The sequence below is a fragment of the Lissotriton vulgaris genome, chromosome 7 (genome assembly GCF_964263255.1).
Source record: "Lissotriton vulgaris chromosome 7, aLisVul1.2, whole genome shotgun sequence".
NCBI lineage: Eukaryota > Metazoa > Chordata > Amphibia > Caudata > Salamandridae > Lissotriton > Lissotriton vulgaris.
The window spans coordinates 1,079,017,959-1,079,041,627 of NC_141695.1; the positions used below are offsets into that span (position 1 = coordinate 1,079,017,959).

A 23,669-nucleotide genomic window follows, 5' to 3' on the forward strand; every position below is an offset into this window, starting at 1 on the left:
CCTTTCTTATTTTGATTTTCTCCTCATGCTTCTTAATACGTTCCTGCATTTCCGTTTTTAATTTAGTTGTTTGGTCAGTCATAGTTAGTTTTTCAATCTTCTCCATGATGGTTTCTATCTCTTTTAAGATTTCCACTCGGTCGATGTGTGCATATTTAATTAGTATTTTTACCAAGTTCATTGAAGCCGTCAAGTTACTTTCACCCCACTCGTGTAGCATGTTGGGGTTGGGCTTGTCAAAACTAGGTGCTAACAAAATGCGTAGTCCCCTTGGCACCCTGCCCACTTCTGCATATTTGGTGAGTGAGCGGTGTTCCCACCATTTTGTTATTTCAAGCTTACGTTTCTTCTCTAATTCTTTAAATAGTGTAATAGCATCAGACTCCTTGCTAGTTTCCACACTAACAGCGGGTTCTGTGTTCCTGGAAGCTCCCGACAGGCTGTCAAACATTCCTTCGGCCGCCAGCTCTCGTTCCCTCATTTCTTCGACAGACATTTTACGGGCCTCTCTTGAAGTTGCAGAAGAGGTGCAGACAAACCACTGGCTTCTTTCATGCACTGCAATGCTACCATCAGCTAAATCCCCTCTCCTACACAACTCCCGTCTTTAACCTCAGCATCCACTCACCGGCAAATGCCGCTTTCCCGCCGGTCAGCTGACCTCGATACCCCCGTACTATTGCCGGTGTTAGTAGCTGGTTTGGTTCTTTGCGGGGTGTAGGCGGCAGCCATAAACAATCCACCACGGATCCCTGTGCAGTTCCGATCCAACACAGCCGCCAGCTAGTGAGGAGGTGGTCTGGAAACGAAGGTGACCGCCCTTCGTAATCAAATCCCGAACACTCGATCCATTTCCAGTGCGCACACCCTCGGCGGCTCCGGCGAGGAAGGAGACACAGACCTTGTAGCTTTTAGGTAGCAAAATTATTTTTATTCAAGTTAGACCCACACACAACGCGTTTCAAGCTGGAAAGCCCTTGCTCACGTGTAATTTGGTAAAAAGCGCCATCTAGCATTTAAAAAATCAATAACCACACCTCTTGCAGGACTTGATGGGTCACATGGCAAGCTTGATGGAAAACAGACTTGGTAGTTTAGACATTTTACATAGTGTCAGGGGATCCATTAACACATATAGATAATACCTATGTACCAGATATGTAGCTGCTAAATATAAACATAAAAATGTCATCCTCGCAATTCGTATCACATTCTAAAAAAACATAAATATAGTTTTTAGATAAAAGTTACATATTATTGGATAAATCCAATTATACCCCTTGACAATACCAGGCCATACCGTCTGTTAATAATGCTCTAATTGGATAAATCCATATTGTGGTCATGCGACAAGTACAAAATCCTATCTAGATTATAGTGCAAATAAGCGAAAACATTTTCTTCTCAATTTGTTTCTTTTATATAAAGTGCAAACTATGTGCCTAATGTGCAAACTGGTGCATATACAAATATAAAGTGTAAAAGATGGATGATATAAAAACGTTGCAATCTGTCATGTCAATTACTATATCCACAGTGTTCACCCATATTGATATATAGGTTTGAAAACAAACTCTAATACTATTATGGACTGGCAATGTACATCAAGGCTAATTCTAGATTCAATTATATACTGTGATAAATAACTTTTTAACAGATCATTAGAGGGAAGAAAATAGGAGAGCTGGCTAAAATTACCACTGACTGGGAACCCATCAATTAATCCTCGTCTATTTACAAATTTACAAATATGTAGTCATCATATTGAAAACAGGAATTTGTTACAATAAACATCATCTTCTGGGAGCATAACATTACGCCAAACTACAAGCTCCTATAAAAAAGTGGCGCATATCTTCCGTCGTATTTAACCCGTTGTGCCATTTACAGTCAAACTCCAAGATGTATTTGGTTTCCAACTGCTGAAGTGAACGTTCCCTGTTTCCGCCACGTCTCTGTTTGGCTACAGAGTCCACAACGTAATACGAGAGGCAGTTAATATCATTGGCATGAGTTTTTTTTAAATGCCTCGCCACAGGATATGTCACATCACTGTGGAGAATGGCCCTTATGTGCTGCTAGATCCTGACGAGCACCTGCAGCTTGGTACTACCAACGTAGTTGAGCCCACAGGTGCACGTCAGGACATATACAGCACACTCAGTCTTGCAATTGAATGCTCCCTCAATTTTTTTAAGAGTGACACTAAATGGGGTTGTGTATGTGGACATTTTCCGACCAAATTTACAGGCCCGACAGGTGGAGCACTTCCTGAACCTGTTCGCAGGTTGCAGCCAAATAGTGGCCTTCTTAATCTCTTGTGAGGCCTTATCTAGAACTGAACCCATTGTGCTACTGCGCCTGAACGTGATGATAGGTTTGTTCACCACCCTGTCATGGAGAACGTTGTCTGTTAGCACAATAGGCCAATGTTTATTAATAATGGCCCTTACCTGTCGCTCCTCCCTGTTGTAGGTGGTAATAAGTCTGGGAGTATTCATCACTTTGTAAGCAACAATAGTGTCAGTAACTGTAATTGTATCTGTTTCAGATTCAAAAAGACTGGCTCTAGATCTACCAGCCGCTTTGTCCTTTGCTTCCTGCAAAATCGTGTCTGTATAACCCCTGGCCTTAAGTCTATCTAATAGATCTTCTTGGCAGATCTTAAATGTGTTCTCATTGCTGCAGATATGCTTCAACCTAAGGATTTCTCTGTGGGGAATGCTAGCAATGAGATGCTTTGGGTGAGAGCTCATGGCATGCAGAGTGTTGTTTCCCGCAGTGGGTTTTCTGTATAGAGTACTTTCAATTTTGTTATTGTTAGTGTACAGCGGTACATCTAAAAACTCTATTTCGTTTCTGTGTATATGGGGTGTGAATTTCAAGTTAAAGGTGTTCAAATTAATCTTCCATTATGAAGTTCAACGCTTCTTTTTCACTTCTTCTCCAGACGATAAAAACATCGTCAATGTATCTCAAATAGGATACAGTATTAGCTGCCCACTCCGCCTGATACGTGGTTTTGTGGACCCGCTCCTCCCACCAGCCCACATGTAAACATTTGTAACTGGGGGAGAAGCAGGCCCCCATCGCCACACCTCTCACCTGTCTATATATGTCTTTGTCAAACAGGAAGTAATTGTTATGCAAGCACCAATGTATGAGTTCCAGAATCACCTTATTATGTTCATATAACCTGCTAGATCTTGTACCCAGAAAATGTTTGACTGAATTCATCCCTTGCCCATGGTCAGTGCTCGTATAAAGAGCTTCTATGTCGAGTGTAATTAACATATAATCATTAGACCACTCAAGCTGTTCTACTTTCTGTAGGAAATCGCCGGTATCTTTGACGTAACTAAGTAACTCTTTGACCAAGTTTTGTAGAAAAAAATCTATATAACGCCCTACCTTTTCTCCTAAGCTATTAATGGCAGAGATAATGGGTCTCCCAGGTATTGGAGTAACATTTTTATGTATTTTGGGTATAAGGTACAAGATGGGCAGTACCGGGAACTCATTATACATGTAGTTGTACTCATCAGTTGAAAAAAGACCCTGTCTTTTCCAAGAAGACAACTGTTTATACAAGACATTTTTAGATTTTTCATACTCCTTAGCATTTGTTTTTATATAGCAGTTTACATCACCAAGTTGCCTCTGGGCTACACAATCTAAAATCTCTGCATCTAACTTACGGAATTTCCTTATCCTTTTATCTAGAAGGACATATCACTGCCCTTCAGTTGCACAATGCATGTACCTCTACTTTTTTAATCACACAACTTACAGGCATACAACGTATGACGTAAGTGACACATTAACTAATGACTTTTTGAACACCAAGCGCTAACTTAGATATATTATTTTGCACATATATCTTATATTTTGATTGACAGCACAACCTTGCACAGATTAGGAATGGAGAACTACCTATTTGGAGAATCGAATCATGAATTGTGATGAGTTTATGCCCATATCCTCCGCTCTCTCTGCCTAGCACTTTATTGTGTCAGTTACCTTTCGTAGTTAATTAAATCGGATCACATTAAATAGAAGAAGGCCTGCAGCTTTTTTCCTTCTTTTTTTACTCACCATTTTATTTTACTTATATGTGTGCAATCTCTGTTGAGAAGTCTAGACCACATGGACTGCTGAAATAGTTTCTCCCTGTGGCTCTTCCACGATATTTGAAAGACATCAACAGATTTCAAACAGCACATATAAGGTGCCTATTTAGACCTTATCTTCTCTTAACCCCTTCGATGTTCATGGCGAGCTCAGCTCGTCATGAGGTACACCTCTCGTGTGCTCATGGCGAGCTGAGCTCGTCATGTAAAAGGGGATTATGTAAATTGCAGCACAGGAGGGGGATCTGCTTAGCACCCAAGGTGTTAACTAGTCTTTAAGGACATACCGGCCTCATATAACTATTTACCTTTACGTCATAGGACTTATTTCTTGGCTACTCTTTTTCGTTATAAAGACGACACAAAATTGGTGGATTTCCTATGAACATTTGAGGATCGCCCCCCTTACGTAGCTAAGGTTAGAACCCTCTTAATCATATGATATTGGATTTGAGCATGCTCTATTCATATAATTGCATTTTTACCATGAATAGTACACACTTTCGGGTGTTGCTTGCTCCGCATGTTGCCTGTTACCCACCTTTACGTACCAGATTTTTCTACACTTAAGTCCTATTTTCTCACTTGTCCTACTATTCCTATTGAGAATGATATAATGGCACATTCATTGATATGCACACGTCGCACTAATGCTACAGCTTTTTTGTACTCTCTCACTCTGGGATTTTCTTCACTTGGGCCTTTGCCTTTACTTTCTATGTATAAAACGGTACTGGGTTGATTCATATGTATTTACTAAATGTCCCTTAAATCAATTATTCATGAATGCTATTACTATTAATGCAACCTTGAAGAAGTTACGAATGTAGCGAAACGCATGACGGCTGTCATGTCTCTATTTCACTGTGCTATTCTGTTCTTCCAGCAACAAGGACTGGACCTTGAAAAAGTAACTGAATAAACATGAAATGTTTTTGAAAAAATCATTTTATTGTATGAATGTATGTACAGTATGTATTGACTAAATGTCACACTGATTATTACATTTGAGAGAACCCTAGAACAAATCCAAATATTGTCATATCATGTGATTTGAGCGATCGATAAAATACATAGATCTTGTGTTTCAATTTAAAAAAATCAATGTTGTATTAATATTGTTGAGTGCCGGGGTACATCTGTCTGTCTAAAGTTTAGCCCGGCAATCTTTTCAGCGAACCATTTATCAATACCCAAGGTAGTGGGGTGTTTTGGTTACCCTGATTGGCACCTAAACTAATTACTTTTGATACTTGGAATTTGCCAACACGCTGCCCACCTTTACACTTCTTTGTTCTTCTGATGTGCAACTGTCTGTGCCACCACTACCCCTTATCTATTTTATACAATTTACCGTGATCTATTGTAAGGAAGGAATTCATTTTTTAGGTCTCGTGGTGTTGCAGTGCGAAGCACTGCCGCCACAAGTCTTATAGCTGCTGTCTGTGCCTCCAAGGGAGGCAGAACTAACTACAGACCTGTGCACGAGCCTATTCTACTATGGGCACGAACTGATTCAGGTCTGTGAACGTGCTTCACAGTGGATCAGCTCGCGTTCCACAGTAGATCGGCTTGTGCGCGTTAATGAATGTGGAGCACGTCAGGCGCCCAAGGAACAATTATCACAGCATGAGACCCCACTTATCACAGCAGGTCAACAGGCGCCCCAGGCTGCTGGAGCACTAAACTATAATTAATGCGCAGTTGAGTGCTCCAGCAGCATGGGGGCCTCTCGGCATGCTCTGATAATTAGTTTACTTTGGGGCCTCATGCTGTGATAATGCTCACTTTCAGTGTTGTGATCGGGAGCAGGGTATTACTGGAGCCACTGCCACGCTTTCATGAGTCATAAAAGCTGCATAATTAGGGTGGCATGTTTACTTAGTGCTATTAGTGATATCCATTTAAACCTGCAGCACTGAACATTTACAAAGAAGGCGAATCAGCGACATTCATTGGGGACATGACCTTTTTGAAGACGCTTTTAAAGGTTACTATGTGCTATGAAACTTGTTCATTTGTTTTTTCCTTCATTCATTTAAAGTGTCCAACAGTACTAGAGCTAGTCTTCTTTAGCTTTCAGTTTGCCTACTTTTTGTTGCTACATTAGCCCAATTGTTGCATTGTCTTCAAGAGTACAATTTGCTATTTTTTTCTCAGCTATGCCAAACCAAACAAACTAAAAAAAACTGAGGGTTAAATCGCATCGCATGTTAATTGTAAATCTACACAGTGACTTTTTCAGGCTCTCTAAAGAGAGCAGTCATCTGCCCATGATGATGTCACTGGTCACTGTCAGAACTTTTCTCTACCACAGAGGTGTGCTCTTTCACCTAAATGTCGACGATGTGTAATAGAAAACTCTTTGTTTAAAAATAAAAGATTATTGTTATAAAGATAAAATGTGGCAAAAGATACTAATATAAACAGACAACAAGAGCATACATCTGATGGGGGAGTTTGAAACTCAGTTTTGTTGGACCGGTCTTTTAAGGTGTAGTTACTGATGACCTCAGTAGGCAGATATCTTCACGTTAATGATGCTGACATCGTGAACCAATGTTATTAGAAGGGCCCCTCTCTTTAATGTGTATGTTCATTGCAGCTCAGTCATTGGAGTAGGAGTTTCTAGCATTGTGATGCACTAGAAAAAAGAATAGTCTTTAAGATGGGTTAGTAATTGATTTGGTGCCTCATGCTCTGCAGGGAATAAGGAGGACGTGTGAAGGTGGAGCACACTGAGAAAAGCGACCTACACCGATTTTTATTTTTACTATGCGACTTTTAGGATGTGGAGATGTTGAACATGCAGATGCGTGCCTTAAAGATAACATCGTTTTTTCTGGTGCAGTTAATTCCATCCTTTTATTTTTTGTGAGGAGGATGACATTTTTTAAGTCCTACCATTCAAGGATGATGGCATTTCTTACAGGTCGGAACCTAAAGCGTAGAGGTTTTTTTTATTTCAGGGCAGGTTTAACAGCTACCTTCTCCCTATATGTATTCTAGCTATAATTATTAATTTCAATATTCATGCCAGAGCTATGAAAAAGAAACAAATGTACCCACTTAAAGGACTGGTTAAACTTGGAACCAGGTCGAGCTGTGTGTGGGATTAACAAAACCTTCTGGAAGAGTGAAATGTTTGGATGCCACATTTTTTGACCCAGTTGAGATGTACTCCAAAATGACTGCATACTGCTCTCGAGATATTTTCATAATCATATTGTTTTTCTTCCTAGCTTGAATTATAGAAAGATTGTCCAAACCTTAATATCATATAAGAAGCATTGGCAAATATGATAGCTCTGGCTTTCATGTAGTAAACTTTCATGTCCAAATACGGTGTTGTTGGTAATGCTTAATGGAGGTGGCAAAGGTGGTGGTAATGGTTCACACTCTAACCCTGACAAAAACATATAAAAGACCAAGACAGTATTTTATTTTTACAAAAAGTGATTTCTTTTTGTATAAAGTGCATGTATCAGATATGGAAATTAATGTGTGATGATTGAGTATATTTTTCAAGATGCAAATAGTCCTGGATGCATTGCTAAGCTAGCCCTCGTTGGGAGGAGAAGTGATATGATGTAATACAAGGCTGGGAAGACTCTTCTAGGAATATGGGGAGATTATCATCAATTCCTAAATTTACGTTTTCTCTTTTGCTGGGCATACTAAAGACAGGTGATTTTTTTCAAGATGGGATGGTATGTAAGTGGAAAGATTTAGTAGGAGAGAGGCTCGCACTCTCGCCGCTTCACTAATTCCAGTACTTCAGAATTTGGCATGCATGGCAAGGTTTATTGGGAGAGGACTTGCAAGAACCAGTAGAGATGCCTACACTCAAAAACATTATACATACAGATTTCCCTGCAAAGTTAATAACTAGACTCTATTTCCTCACACAAGAATCCAGGAAAAGACAATTTTTGAAAGTTCGTCATGACTGCTTGAGAGATTTAGATTTGATTATTGATGATAAATGCTGGAAGCATTATTGTGAGGTCACAAAGCATATATCCCTGAGAGGCAGACACAATCTAATACATTTTACATATATTTATAGAGTATATTATACCCCCGACAGAGTGTTTCGATATGGGCTACTGGACTCTACTAGGTGCGACCGCTGCACAGAACAGGAAGCAGGATACCTGCATGCAGTATGGTATTGCCCTGATATCCTGAAATTTTTGGGGAAGATCTTCTCCACTTTAAGTGAGATCACAGGATGTGTTCTGGAACCTAATCCCTACTCACCCTGTTTGGTTATGATGCAGAGGTAGACAAAAGCATAAGGAGGTTGGTGGCGATGGGCCTGCTATTGGCTAAACGCAGAGTGGCTATACGATGGGCTAAAGGTCCAACATCACTAATAGATGATTGGAAGGCGGATATGCTGTATTGTAGCACTCCAATCAGACACATATAACGAGCTGCTACCTCCACAAAACCATCCTAAGGGATTTTGGGGGCTATACCAACAATACCTAACAGGGAAAGAGACAGGGGAACCGAAAAGAGGGATTAAGTAGACAAGCTTTGCAGGCAATCAAATATATCCTACAAATTGACTCTGCTGCCATAAAGGAAAGTGGTGCACAAGCACGCATATTGAGTTTACCTCTAGAAACATTTATTTTCCCCCTGCATTCTAATAGGCATCAGACCTTGTGTCTAGGTTTATTACGATGATAATAAATGTCAAGATCTATGTGCAAATTGAAGATGTATGGAATCTATCCAGACAAATGATGTGTGTCCTGATTTATTTGCTTGTTGTTAATTTTTTATTTATTTTCATTAATTTCTTGTATTGCTATTGAATGCGTTCTGTAAACCCAAAAAATTAAAAAAAATTATTAAACATTTTTTTTAAACTTTTTCTTTCAGGACACATTTATAGGTAGTTTTGGTTCTATCACCAGCACATCTTCAAAAAACAATTATTTATATCCCTTTCGCCAACACACTAGGTGGAATGCTCCATCTAAGAGTCCTCCCTAATCGGCATCACTGTGGTGCAAGGTGTTGTAATTTATGGTGGACGAATATCGTCTTTCGTAAACCTTTTAAACACTTCCACCATTGTGTTCCATGCTTGCGCAATTCAGGACGTTAAATTTCATGTCTTTAAAGTCAGACCTGCTTGGTACTTTCTGGCGGTACTCTTGTATGTTTGCCCAGTTAGTGTCATGGATTCACTTGACTAGGTCTGCTTCTCAGGCAGTCCTAAGAGAAAGTCAGTACCTGTCCTCTTGCTGCAGAAAAGCTCTATAAAACCATTTTATCACTTTGCCGCTCATACTTAATAAAATGTTTTTTTTCTTTTGCTTTTTTAAAAACAAGATTGTACAAAGATTGAAAAAGTCAACACCTCTGCTATCGCATTCTAATGTTGAGACCTATTGGCTTTGTTGATGCTTGTTATAAGAATTGTTGTAGAGTGTTGTGAAATCCAGTGAAAGAAGAAAAGAGATTTAAAATGGTATTAGGAGAGGAAATTCTAAATCATTGTATTAATTTGTACCTGTCCTATACAAGGTTAAACAAGCATTTGCAATGCAATAGGTCTCGCATTAGGAAAGTTTGAGCTATTGGTATTGTAAATGACACATTTTTTATTTATGTGTTGGTTTAGAAAATAGCGAACTTAATAGCTTTGTCATTTACAATGCCAATACTTTTAACTTGAGCAAATGTGACACCTATAGCATTTGTAATGCAATATGTGTTGTATTTACGTGACTTAGATGTATTGATATTACAAATAACAATGGCTTTACATTTTTTTAAATAATTAATACTTAAATAAAAGTTATTGTAAGTTATAATGGCAATAGCTTAAACTTTTGTAAATAACTTTTGTGAAGATAATGTTCAGTGTATTTTATTGTGGCGAAAATCCAAGAACAAAAGTGAAATATTAACATCTTTTTGTGACATTTGAGTGGCGTGTAACTATGTGGCACTGAGTGGTATTTGGAGTGTATGCTGCATTGAGTGCAGTGTAATTATGTGGTGTAATTATGTGGTGTGTAATCGCGTGGCACTGAGTGGTATTGTTTGGAGTGTATGTTGCATTGTAATTATGTAGCATATAAATATGTGGCACTGAGTGGTATTGTGTGGAGTGTGTGTTGCATTCAATAGATTGTAATTATGTGGCGTGTAATTATATGGCACTGAGTGGTATTTGGAGTGTATGTTGCGTTGAGCGCAGTGTAAATATGTAGCATATAATTATGTGGCACTGAGTGGTATTTGGGGTGTATGTTGTGTTGAGTGCAGTGTCATTTTGTAGCATATAATTGTGGAGTGGTATTGTGTGGAGCGTGTGTTGCATTCAGTAGAGCGTAATTGTGTGGCATGTAATTATGTGGCACTGAGTGGTATTTGGAGTGTATGTTGTGTTGAGTACAGTGTAATTTTGTAGCATATAATTATGTGGCACCGAGTGGTATTGTGTGGAGTGTCATTCAGTAGTGAAATTGTGTGGCGTGTAATTATGTGGCACTGAGTGGTATTTGGAGTGTATGTTGCGTTGAGCGCAGTGTAATTAGGTAGCATATAATTAGGTGGCACTGAGTGGTATTGTGTGGAGTGTGTGTTGCATTCAGTAGTGTAATTGTGTGGCTTGTAATTATGTGGCACTGAGTGGTATTTGGAGTGTATGTATGTCAACATCCGGTGATTGTAGGCAAATCACTTAATCTCCCGGTGCCTACCAAACAATAAATGTATCCTTGTGTAAAGTAACTAATGCTCGTGTAAAGCGCCCCCAAACTTGGGGTCGAGTTCAATATATATAAAACTGCAACAACAACAAGGACTATACGTTCAAAGTGCGTGTTTATGCACCGATTGCAGGTTTTAAAAACAAATGAATAAAAGGCACTGTCATTTACAATGCCAATAGCTCAAATTTTAATAATGCGAGACCTATTGCATTGTAAATGCTTGTTTCCAGAAAGCTGCCTCCTGCGCTACAATGTTATGAAAAATATAATCTGCTAGCTGAGATGCTTGATTTTAATGTAGTTCTTGTATCACAGCCTAGAAGATAGAGGAGAAATTCTTAACTTGAAAACAAGACTTTCAGCAAGACCTACTGAAGTACAGATCTCTCGATTCTCGAGTACATAAATCCTTCAATCAATAATGTCAATATGAGGTTCATTGGAGATTAAGACATGGGTATGAGGAGCGAACAAACTAAAGAGTAAGAAAAACGCAAAGTAAAAACTCTACACATCACCTGTGCTATATGTCCGTCCTCATTCTTAGCATTAGGATCCAGCTGTCCGATTGAGTGCAAAGGAATACTCTTCATATGTTTTTCAGGTGACCTGCCACAAATAAATAACATCTAAACAATCCTGTAAAATAATATTTTAAACATTGAGTAGATTAAAGCAAATGACTAATAAAGATCTGATATAACCATTCCTGTGAGAAGAAACCTTACCTCATTTGCTGCCAAATAGCACTTCACTTTCTAAAAATATAACTTTCTAAAAACGTTGCCCTAAATCAAAAAATGCATTTCCTTCCATAAAGATACAATCAAGGCTGAAAATTCCTTAACTTATGCTTAGTGGAGATTCACACGTTATTCTGGCAGATAAAAATGATTTTACTACTGCAGATTAAACTGCCACGAGTGAGGAGAAATCTGCAGTATAAAGTCTAAAGTAAGATGTGGGAGGTGGGCAGCACAAGGTGTGGTTAGGCTTGTAAGTTTATAGATACCCACAAATCTGCATGTTTGTGGACATTGGTTAATTCAAAATCTGATCCCTTTCCCAACATATAAATAGTTAGAGATGTATTCTAGCTAAGCGACTCGCCTTCCCAGACGGGAAGATGAATGAATCACCCCCAGATTTTGTGGGGGCATTGTTGAGGCAGGGCTTTTTTTCCAAAGAGGGAAATATTTTCCCCATGGTTGCCATTCCCACTGTGTGGAATTGTATGCTGCATATAATACAGGCTTTATGAACAAGCAAGACTTGGGTCCCTGACTGTCTGGACTGGACCACTATGGTAGTGGAGTGTCTAGACAGACTGCTACTACCAATCTAATGAATATTTAAGACCTTAGGCCAAACATTCTAAAGTCTATGTGATTTATTTCAATTGACATACCTTTTCAAGACAAGATACTACTATTTGGTCATGCCATGAAATGGGCAACAGAACATTTAAGTGCACATTAAATAATCATGTAAAGCAAACTTGAACTCATTACAACACAATCCATTTGTGAAAGAACATAATATAGAAACAAAATGTGAAACATAAAATAAACATACATAAAAATTGATAACAACTGCCAATTGACAAGTCTTTGTTTTACGAAAAGCACTAGGCGGACACTATCATGTTTTTGCAAGAAGGCCTTTGCCTCTTGTCCTGCCTGTGACACGAGAAATAGGGTTACACAATATCAAAGGTTGTTTAGGCGGGGAACACCTATTTTCATTAATTCAATCAAGACACCTCCTGTTGTAGGTTAACCCATTCCCTGGAGCCAACGCGTTTCAAACCCTAACTTGTTGGGGGGGGGTCCTTCTCAGGACTAGGACTTGGTCTTGGAATCTACAAAAATAACACAAATGCCGTGTAAATTGAAGTGCCCTATTTAGAGGCTACATATGGCAGTTTGAAACCTTTCATTAAAATCGGTATCAGCTTGTGGCGCCGAATAAATCAGGAATGTTGCAGTGGCATGGAAGGTATTCCTCGGAATATATTGAGGCAGCTAAAGTGATTCAAAAATGAATAAATCAGGAATGGAATAAAGGAAACTGGCAGAAACTATGATAGAAAGGTGGTTGCTTCCTACCATCACTGCTCTCGTCATGCGCTAGGATTCAGTTAATAGTTACCTAAAAAGGGTAAACCCAAACATAGTCTCTGGGACCTGGGTGCAGAACAGTACGAAGGAACTATGGTCCCAGAAAACAGAGATTCAACACTGTGTTATTGTTTAAAACCATGGCTATTTTTCGTTTTGTACATTGTGAACAATAGGCTCGAGAAATGAGGTCTGTGTTTTCTAAGTAACAACCTGCTGTGATTTACATTTGATTCTGCATTCACTTCCTTACCCTCAATTCAACCACAATCACCCAACTTCCCTCCCTTCCCTTTTCTTTTCTAGTGGCACTTTACAAGCAATAGTGTTTAACCCCTTGATGCTGTGGTAATTCCGTCGCGGCGCTAGGGGGCAGGGGAGCCGCGCGGCGCTGCCATGCTTGTGACGGAACCACTCCGTCACGAGCCGCGGTGGCGCTGTGCTTGTGACGGAATGGTTCCGTCACGGCCCCGCCCGCTCAGTGGAACGCTCAGCGCAGGCGTGGAAAAGGCGGGCCGACATCGGCCCGGCCGCACGTATTACGGGGCGCACCGGCCCCCACTCGCCCCCGGGTTACCTGGTGACCCAGAAGTGATTGAGTCATTTGCTGGCTACAAGGGAAACAAAGGCCAGGCTGATTAGATCCGGCTTGGCATGCGAGGGGTTTAAAAGGTCGTGCAGCACGGGAGTCGGCCTCTTTGACTCCTGCGCGTCACGGCCTGCCCCTTCCAGCCTCTAGGAGGCTGTAATTAATTTTCCTTTTGTTTTTTAGGTTGAGAATTTTCGTCGGTGGACGCATCGAGTTTTTTCGTTTGTGTCTCCTAGTTCAGGTCGGAAACTGCCAGAGATACCATGTTTTAAAACAAGGCGTCTTCCCAATCCACCCGACCCAAGGACCACCATACCGTAGTTTTAGCAATATAACAAAGAGGAACAGTGCCATGGAGAACTCCATGTTTTAGTGTTGAGGAGAAGACTATCAACCACGCCAATACTGCCATTAATGACCAGGGGGTACACATCTCCTTAATTCTAATCTGACAACGGTGCGACAAGAGCTATCAGATAGCGAGGAAACAGATTTTAACAAAAGATAAAGGTGCGATTATGCAAAACCAGAAAACAGAAATAAAACCCACAGTGCATAAATTGAAAATGGAATAAGGATTTCTCTGTATAGGCAACCATCCAGTGCCATAATAGGAGAGACAGTTATTTCTAAGTCTTGAAAAAGATGGCATATTACTAAAAAAGGCCATCGAAATGCGTCAACGCCTATTGTTGCACAATCCAACTACCCAACTCACCCCAAGAACAACGAAAAAAAGCCACGTCTTGGATCGAGTTCGAATGAGGGTTATGATGTGCATACTTGTATGACAATTCGCTGATGTCTTTGTTTGTCTCTCCCCTCTCCTCTTTCTTTTGAAACATAGAATGTGTTTGTTCAAAATTTGTTGGACTACAGTATAAGTACTTGTTTATGTCTATGAACTGTGAATGAGTTTTTCTTAATTGATGACATTTTTTTATGAAATAAGAATGTTTTTTAACATGTTTTAATTGTTTGTTTTAATAACATTCCTATATTTAATATATAAAACTGTTTTTGTTCATGCTTTTGCTTAGTTAAGCTTTATGTCCAAGACCAATATTTGGGCGTACTTTCTCAGTAACTCATCCAAGGGAAACTGTTTACTTCACTGTTTAAAAGTACCCTATTCCCTTGGGTCCAAAAGGGGTCTCTCTCATTTTTTCTATAAATTTGGTGTACACCTTGGACAGTTGGCATCAGCAGAGCGATGATTTCTAGAAATCACTCGTCAAGCCCTCTAAAGTCGTACCTTGGATGACGTATACACGCGAAGGCACTATCTATAATAGAGTAGATCTAAAATGGAAAGGACGTGGCCATGCCTAAATCCCATCTTTTATGCAGCTGGTGCTCATATATAGGCATGAGGCACAGGGTCAGACTATTTTGCATATGGCCATGTCTGAACTGGGGTGGCAGAGTGGGCTAAAGAACGGTGATGGATTAAACCCTGATCTGTTGAAAAGAATGTTTTGTCGCATACGATTTATGATATATGAATGTAAACCATGACTTGATTGGCAAAAGCCATATGTGGTAAATAGCATATGTTTCAACTAACCAGATTGCCTTGCCAAGATGACTGTCAGAGGCAAGATTCAAATACTTGTTCTATTGCTTGTCGCAGGTTATGTTTTACCATTAGCTAATTTTAATGAATTAAGGCTGGGCAGTCATACAACAACTGCAGACAGGGCCCTCTTTAAATATTGCTAGGTGCATTGTTGAGGGTGGATGTCCTCTCTGCGTGATAAGCGCGTAAAAAATGGCGGCGGAAGTCTGCCGCTACGCATGGGGTTCAGAAAAGGGGGTGGTGATGGACAGAGTATCTGAATTAAACAGAACACTCATACCCAGTCAACAGATCAGGGCTTGATCCATCACCGTTTTTTAGCTCACTGCACCATCCCAGTTCAGAACCTGGCTACATGCAAATTAGTCTGTCCCTGGCCCAGTGCATCATGGGAACAGGGCAGACCAAACTACCAAGCCAATTCTTATACTGGGAAGGAAACAAGCTTCCGGGGACCGGTTTCTGGCATTACAGCCGTCTTCGGCCCGGCTTGCTTGAATCCTGATGGTGCAATGAGCAAGGGACTCACATCTGAGTATACCCTTCCACGCTTATGGTGGACAAAACGATTCAGAAAAGGGGGTGGTGATGGACAGAGTATCTGAATTAAACAGAACACTCATACTCAGTCAACAGATCAGGGCTTGATCCATCACCGTTTTTTAGCTCACTGCACCATCCCAGCTCAGAACCTGGCTACATGCAAATTAGTCTGTCCCTGGCCCAGTGCATCATGGGAACAGGACAGACCAAACTACCAAGCCAATTCTTATACTGGGAAGGAAACTAGCTTCCGGGGACCGGTTTCTGGCATTACAGCCGTCTTCGGCCCGGCTTGCTTGAATCCTGATGGTGCAATGAGCAAGGGACTCACATCTGAGTATACCCTTCCACGCTTATGGTGGACAAAACGATTCAGAAAAGGGGGTGGTGATGGACTGAGTATCTGAATTAAACAGAACACTCATACCCAGTCAACAGATCAGGGCTTGATCCATCACCGTTTTTTAGCTCACTGCACCATCCCAGCTCAGTACCTGGCTACATGCAAATTAGTCTGTCCCTGGCCCAGTGCATCATGGGAACAGGGCAGACCAAACTACCAAGCCAATTCTTATACTGGGAAGGAAACAAGCTTCCGTGGACCGGTTTCTGGCATTACAGCCGTCTTCGGCCCGGCTTGCTTGAATCCTGAAGGTGCAATGAGCAAGGGACTCACATCTGAGTATACCCTTGCACGCTTATGGTGGACAAAACGATTCAGAAAAGGGGGTGGTGATGGACAGAGTATTTGAATTAAACAGAACACTCATACCTAGTCAACAGATCAGGGCTTGATCCATTACCGTTTTTTAGCTCACTGCACCATCCCAGCTCAGAACCTGGCTACATGCATAGGGTGGCGTCGCACTGGCGATGGTAGTAGACACTGCAGCTGGCAGCTAGAGGGTCATCCGTTAAGTGAAACCTAATAGGGGAATCATTATCCTTCTGCTCAATGTTACTGAAACGGTGTAACTGGTTCCTGGTTACTGCTTTCTTTTTGAAGACTTAAGAGCAGCATTATTGGCGTGGTGTACACTGGGCGTCAGTTTGGTAGCCTATCAATATTATATACAAGCCATGGTTGCTCCTTATTTATCTTACGCAAGGAACAGCCATTGACAAAGCCAATAGTCAGGAATTAGGGGTTTGATACTTATAATCCGTATCTCTCATTGAGTTGTTGCTGGGTGGAATGTTTTATCTCACAATTATAAGGTTATGTATAACACTTTAGAATTACTATCATTGGCATCAACTGAATTGATAAAACAATTGTGAGAACTTCTCTATGCTAATGACCTCTTTCTTGGGGTCCTCCCTGCGATAAGCATGGGCGAATTTTGCGGATCTCGCGTTCGCGAATTTTGCGGATTTGCGGATTCGCAATCCGCAAAATCCGCGAATTCCCGCGAATTTGCGGATTTTTTTTTTTGTGTTCGCCCGTGTTTCTGCCAGTTCGCGAGGGTTTTTACAATTTCGCAATTTGCGAACTTACCTGTCGGGTCGCAAGTTTTGCGAACTTGTTGTTTCTACGTGTCCAGCCTGTTTGGGACACTCTTCTTCATCACTGCCACTCTCTGTCACCACTGCCACTCTCTGACTACTCATGCCACCCTCTAGCCCACCCATGCCACCCTCTGTTTCATCACCACACCCTCTGGTTGTCCAGTGTACATTATTTTCGGCAAAGCAAAGCACACCTTCCCTGCCTCAAGTGACCTGAATTAATTTGGGGCTGATTAATGTGTCACAGAATATTTTTTTAGCTGGCACCTGCTTCCTTAGTGCGCCCTGATTAGTGATCTTTTGCACTTGCTAAGTGCTTTCATTGTTGCAAAATTAGTTACAACACCTGCCCTGCCCCAACTGACAATAATGAATTAGGGGCTGATTAATGGATTTTAACTTCCAGCCTGGCTCCTGCTTGTCTCCCTTAGCTGTAATTCAGGACCTTTGTGGCATATGTGTAACTATTCTGAGGTTCAGAGCAGGGTCACATAATAGTTTCAACTGGCAACTGAACTCTGGAGGGGCCCCTCAGGAAGCACTACAGGAAATGGCTACTAATGATGAGCCTGAACTTTTGAACCTGGTAAGTAGTTACTTTCAGTTTTGCTAAGATCGTATTTCTGCAATTTTGCACTTATTCGCGGGGCGCGAACTCACGCGAACAGTGCGAGCAGTGCGAGCAAAATCCGCTGCTCGCGGATTTGCGGATTTTGCAGGAAATTCGCAAATCTCGCGGATTGCGGATTTCCCGAAAATCCGCAAAATCCGCGAGCGGAACGGATTTTCCGCCCATGCCTACCCTGCGAGTAACATGTATTCAAGTGTAGGTGTGGACGATGGTGTGAAAGCCAGTTTCCCGGGTTGCGTGGCACACTATTGCTAGGCACAGACGTTAACTACGTTCCGTTGCAACTCAAAGCTGAAAACCAAAAAAGGGTCTTGAATATTTCATTTTGAACGCAAATCACACCAAGGTGAGCCTAGTAATGCATACAATTCGGGAAAGCAGTAGGTGTAAGAGACTCTTCTCTCTTCTATTATTAGGGGGAGTTCAAAACGCAGTGTGCTAATGATGCTGAGAGTGCTCTATATGGGAGCCGCTTTCCACTTAAACTTGAGAACTACCCAGAGTACTCTGCTTGGTTTGGCGGCATATTTATGCAGCACTGTATTTCTGAACGGGTTGTCTAGACTTAAAATGGGGGTACACTTAGGTATGGACAGAGCTATACCTCTCTGAGGAGGGTTAAACACATGTCAGGGGTTGCTTTTGATCATGTCATGTTGGCTTGGATGGTATTTTACCAGAAGCCAAAGTGGTAATGGGGTGCTGGGAGCGGTAAAAAGCTCTTGGGCAATTTTACAGCCCGGCACGGATAGCACTGTGCTAATCTTATGCTTAAAGACTTGGATGCTGCACTGGCTAAAAGACTGTCCCTTTCAATCTTTTATCCTATGCCTAAAGACTTGGTTAGAAAAGTAGAAATTGGAAGTGATGTCCTTGTCTGCGGCATAATTTTAGTAACAATGAATGCGCTGTCACTGCACTTCACACTGTTTATCGTCCTTGAGGAGTAATGAAGGTGCTATTGTCCTGACCTCAGGACACCTCTACGCCACACCGCCCTCCAGCTGTAGGCGAGTCAGTGCCCCAGCACCTCAGGTCCGCCCTTGACCTCAGTGCCCCCTCGCTGCTGCTCGTTCTTCCTTCTGTTTTTGCCCCCCTGTGCCTCTGTTTTGCTTCGTTTTTGTATTACACTGTAACTCTCTATTTTTTGCTTCGTTTTGTATTACACTGTAACTCTCTATTTTTCACTAGGTTAACGATTTTGCCGCTTGTTCCCCTGATGTGACCCCCCTCCGCTCCCGCTTCCCGCTGCTGTTACATTGCGGCCTGCCCCCTTTTCTTTCTGTGTCCTCCCCGCTCCCCGCTCCCAGTTGCTCCTCCCTCCCACTTCGCCTTAAATGGAGACCTCCCGTACGCGCAGAGGTCACGCGCAGCTTGTGCGCCGATTGTGCGCCAAAGGCACACCAAAGGAAGCCTGTTTGTGCCTGTCCTCCCCGCTCCCGCCTCCCGGCTGCTCCTCCCTCCCACTTGGCCTTAAATGGAGACCGCACGGCACAGGTGAGTGTGACCTGACCTCAGGACACCCCCCGCCGCACGGCCCTCCAGCTGTAGGTGAGTCTGTGCCCCAGCACCTCAGGTCTGCCCTTGACCTCGGTGCCCCCTCCCTGCTGCTCGTTCTTCCTTCCGTTTTTGCCCCACTGTGCCTCTGTTTTGCTTAGTTTTTGTATTACACTGTAACTCTCTATGTTTTGCTTCGTTTTGTATTACACTGTGACTCTCTATTTTTTCACTAGGTTAGCGATTTTTCCGCTTGTTCCCCTGATGTGACCCACCCTCCGCTCCCCGCTTCCCGCCGCTGTTACATCGCGGCCCCGCCCCCTTTTGTTTCTGTGTCCTCCCCGCTCCCCGTTCCCAGTTGCTCCTCCCTCCCACTTCGCCTTAAATGGAGACTGCCCGTACGCGCAGAGGTCACGCGCAGCTTGTGCGCCGATTGTGCGCCAAAGGCACACCAAAGGAAGCCTGTCTGTGCCCGTCCTTGCCTGGACCGCGCCCAGCACCAGAACCCCTGGTCCTCGTCGATGCCAGCGCTCCTGACGAACCTACGACGCCGCAACCCTCCTCGCTCTCAACGCCGGCCGGAACCCCGCCTGCTACCGAGCTACCCGAAACGCACCCACGGACCCTTCACCTGCCAAGTCTGCAAATTCACCTGCCTCCGAAACTGCACCGCACCCGCCAAGCCGAGCACCAGCAACAACCACCTCAAGTGCATCCTGCTCAACACCCGCTCCATCCAAAGGCACACCGTCGAACTCTGGAACCTCCCCAACTCAACATCTCCAGACGTCGCCTTCCTCACCGAAACATGGATGAACGCCTCCTCAGCACCCAACATCGCTATAGCCATCCCGGAGGGCTACAAGATCATCCTGAGGGACCGCGTCAACCAAACTGGAGGAGGCATCGCCATCGTCCATAAGTACACCATCCGCATCTCGACCAACTCCGACGACACCCTCACTGCCACCGAGCACCTACACTTCAAGATACACACCGACCCCAAGACCACCCTCAGAGGCACTCTCATCTACAGACCCCCGGGACCTCGCACACAATTCAGCGAAGCCATCGCCGGGTTCATCAGTCAGCACGCCCTCACCTCCACAGACTTCATCCTCCTAGGGGACCTCAGCTTCCACCTGGAGAACAACAAGGACTGCAACACCGCCGCCCTACTGGAGAACCTCGCCAACCTCGGACACAAGCAACTGGTGAACACCCCCACCCACAACGCCGGCCACACGCTCGACCCCATCTTCTCCTCCAGCAAGCACATCTCCTTCAGCCACTCAAACGGACTACACTGACAGACCACAGCTGCGTCCACTTCAGCTTAAGGAGAGCCACGACCCACCACCATCTGCAACAGGTTCCCCGCAGAAGCTGGATCAAGATCACCACCGACCAGCTCACTACCGCCCTCAGCCAGAACCCGCCCACCAACACGACGGACCCTAACGAAGCAGCCCACAACCTCGCACAGTGGCTCATCAACTGCGCCGACGAACTCGCACCACTGAAGAATCCTCCAAGCAGACCCGGCAGCAGAAAAGCCTTGTGGTTTACCAACGAACTCAAGAACTCCAAGAAAACCTGCCGCACCCTCGAGAAAGCCTGGCGCCACGACCAGACAACAGAACACATGACCACCCTCAAGAACGCCACCCGAAAACACCACCAGCTGATCCGTACCACCAAGAAGGCAACATTCAAAGAACGTATGGAGAACAACACCCACAACAGCAAGGAACTCTTCAGCATCGTCAAAGAGCTCTCCAACCCCAGCGCCTGCAACAACGACATCACACCCTCACAAGACCTCTGTGACTCACTCGCCTCATTCTTCCACCGCAAGATCGCCGATATACACAACAGCTTCGGCGCGCAGACCACGGACCCAACCACCGAACCAATGTCCCCCACCACCACCATCTGCACCTGGACCCCGATCAACACTGAAGACACCACCCGCCTGATGAACACCATCCACTCCGGCTCCCCTACCGAACCTTGCCCACACCACATCTTCAACAAAGCTGACTCCATCATCGCACCCCAACTCCGGAACATTATCAACAGCTCCTTCGCATCCACCACCTTCCCGGAGAGCTGGAAACATGCCGAGCTGAGCGCCCTCCTGAAGAAACCCACCGCGGACCCCATGGACCTCAAGAACTTCCGCCCCATCTCGCTCCTCCCCTTTCCAGCCAAAGTCATCGAGAAGACAGACAACTCTCCGCCTTCCTCGAGACGAACGATCCCTCGACCCCTCACAGTCCGGCTTCCGAGCAAACCACAGCACCGAGACCGCCCTCATCGCAGCCACCGACGACATCAGGTCCCTGCTCGACAACGGGGAAACTGCAGCCCTCATCCTCCTGGACCTCTCAGCAGCCTTCGATACCGTATGCCACCGCACCCTGATACAGCGCCTCAGCAACACTGGAATCCAAGGAGCGGCCCTGGAGTGGATCATCTCGTTCCTCGACGGAAGAACGCAGAGAGTCGGCCTCCCCCCGTTCTGCTCCTCGGTCACCGAAGTCATCTGCGGCGTTCCTCAAAGATCCTCACTCAGCCCCACCCTCTTCAATGTCTACATGAGCCCTCTCGCAGCCATCGCACACCAACACAACCTCAACATCGTCTCCTACGCCGATGACACCCAGCTGATCCTCTCCCTCACCAACGACCCCACCTCCGCCAAAGCCAACCTCCAGGAAGGAATGAAAGACGTCGCGAATGGATGAAGATCAGCCAGCTTAAACTGAACTCAGACAAGACGGAAGTCCTCATCCTCGGACCATCTCCCACCGCCTGGGACGACTCCTGGTGGCCCCCTGCCCTGGGAACCGCACCCAAGCCAACGGACCACGCTCGCAACCTAGGCTTCATCCTGGACTCCTCCCTCATGATGACCAATCAAGTCAACGCCGTCTCCTCATCCTGCTTCAACACCCTGCGCAGGCTCCGAAAGATCTTCCGATGGATCCCCACCGATACCAGGAAGACCGTCACCAGCCGTCTGGACTACGGGAACACCCTCTACGTTGGAACCACAGAAAACTACAGAAAAGACTCTAGCGCATTCAGAACGCCTCAGCATGACTCATCCTGGATATCCCCCGCCACAGCCACATCTCTGCCCACCTGAAAGACCTGCACTGGCTCCCCGTCAGCAAGAGGATCACGTTCAGACTTCTCACCCACGCTCACAAGGCTCTCCACAACACGGGCCCGAAGTACCTCAACAGCCGACTTACATTCTACACACCTACCCGCCAACTCCGCTCCGCCAGCCTTGCCCTCGCCTCCGTCCCACGAATCTGCAATTCCACCGTCGGAGGAAGATCCTTCTCCTACCTGACGGCCAAGACATGGAACTCCCCCCCCACCCACCTACTGCTGACCCTGGACCATCTCTCCTTCAGGAAACAACTCAAGACCTGGCTGTTCGAGCAGTATTGTCCCCCCCACCTCCCCTCAGCGCCTTGAGACCCTTACGGGTGAGTAGCGTGCTATACAAATTTTGTTGACTGATTGATTGATTGTATTCACTGTGGACCACAGATCTATTATTTCAATAAGGGTCACACTACCGGGCACCCTATCTGTCTGCAACATTAATTCAAATACTCTGCATGTGACACAGACTGATGCTATGTTAAACACTTGCAGTTGCAAGCTTTATGGGACTGCGTCTGGTGCTAATCTTAGCAAGGTGACATGTGACGGCAATGTAATACGGGCATGTGTGCTGCAGCTTTCGTCAAGAAGCCAGAAACACTAATCGTTTGTGTTTCTCTTTTCCATTTATGTATGGCCGGGTCCATGACGGATATCTGGGAAGTGCTCCACACCGCAACAACTGCAACAGGTGGACAACAAAGGGAAGCGTACGTCAGATACAGGAATGGCAAGCAACGACGTCAAGTGTGATGGGCGATCGATCAAGGACTCAGAAGGTGCCAATACTGGGTTGATTATCTATTGGTGTGTCAACCCTAGATTTGGCTGGCCGCAGTAATGTAGCAGGATGTTGCTTAACATAAGATGGCAGTATGTTCCTTATCAGGAAAATTTATTTTTACAGTAACGGCGCCTGTGCTGGCAGGGCCACCATGATCGTCACAGTATATTCGTAGGGTAACAATTGGTAGGGACAATGGTAGGTGATGTGACAGTGCACAGGGGGTTGCATGCCAGCCTGGCCAAACTTAGAAGTAATAGGCCTATGCAACACCTCAGCACCCCTTGTCGGGAGGCTAGGTTCTGCCTTTACGGGGGTCCGAGCTCCCAGTTGTCCTTTTAATAGGCACAGCGCATTT

The 23,669-nt window shown here is 44.2% G+C and overlaps 1 protein-coding gene across 1 annotated transcript in view; it reads right to left on the reverse strand.

Annotated features, from left to right (window-relative positions):
- LOC147702949 (uncharacterized) overlaps positions 1–23,669 on the reverse strand; it is a 4,293,369-nt gene that overhangs the window by 855,561 nt on the left and 3,414,139 nt on the right. Inside the window, exon 28 of the mRNA XM_086929459.1 lies at positions 11,392–11,482. Coding sequence (XP_086785585.1) covers positions 11,392–11,482 — 91 coding nt within the window. The remainder of the gene's footprint in view (positions 1–11,391; positions 11,483–23,669) is intronic.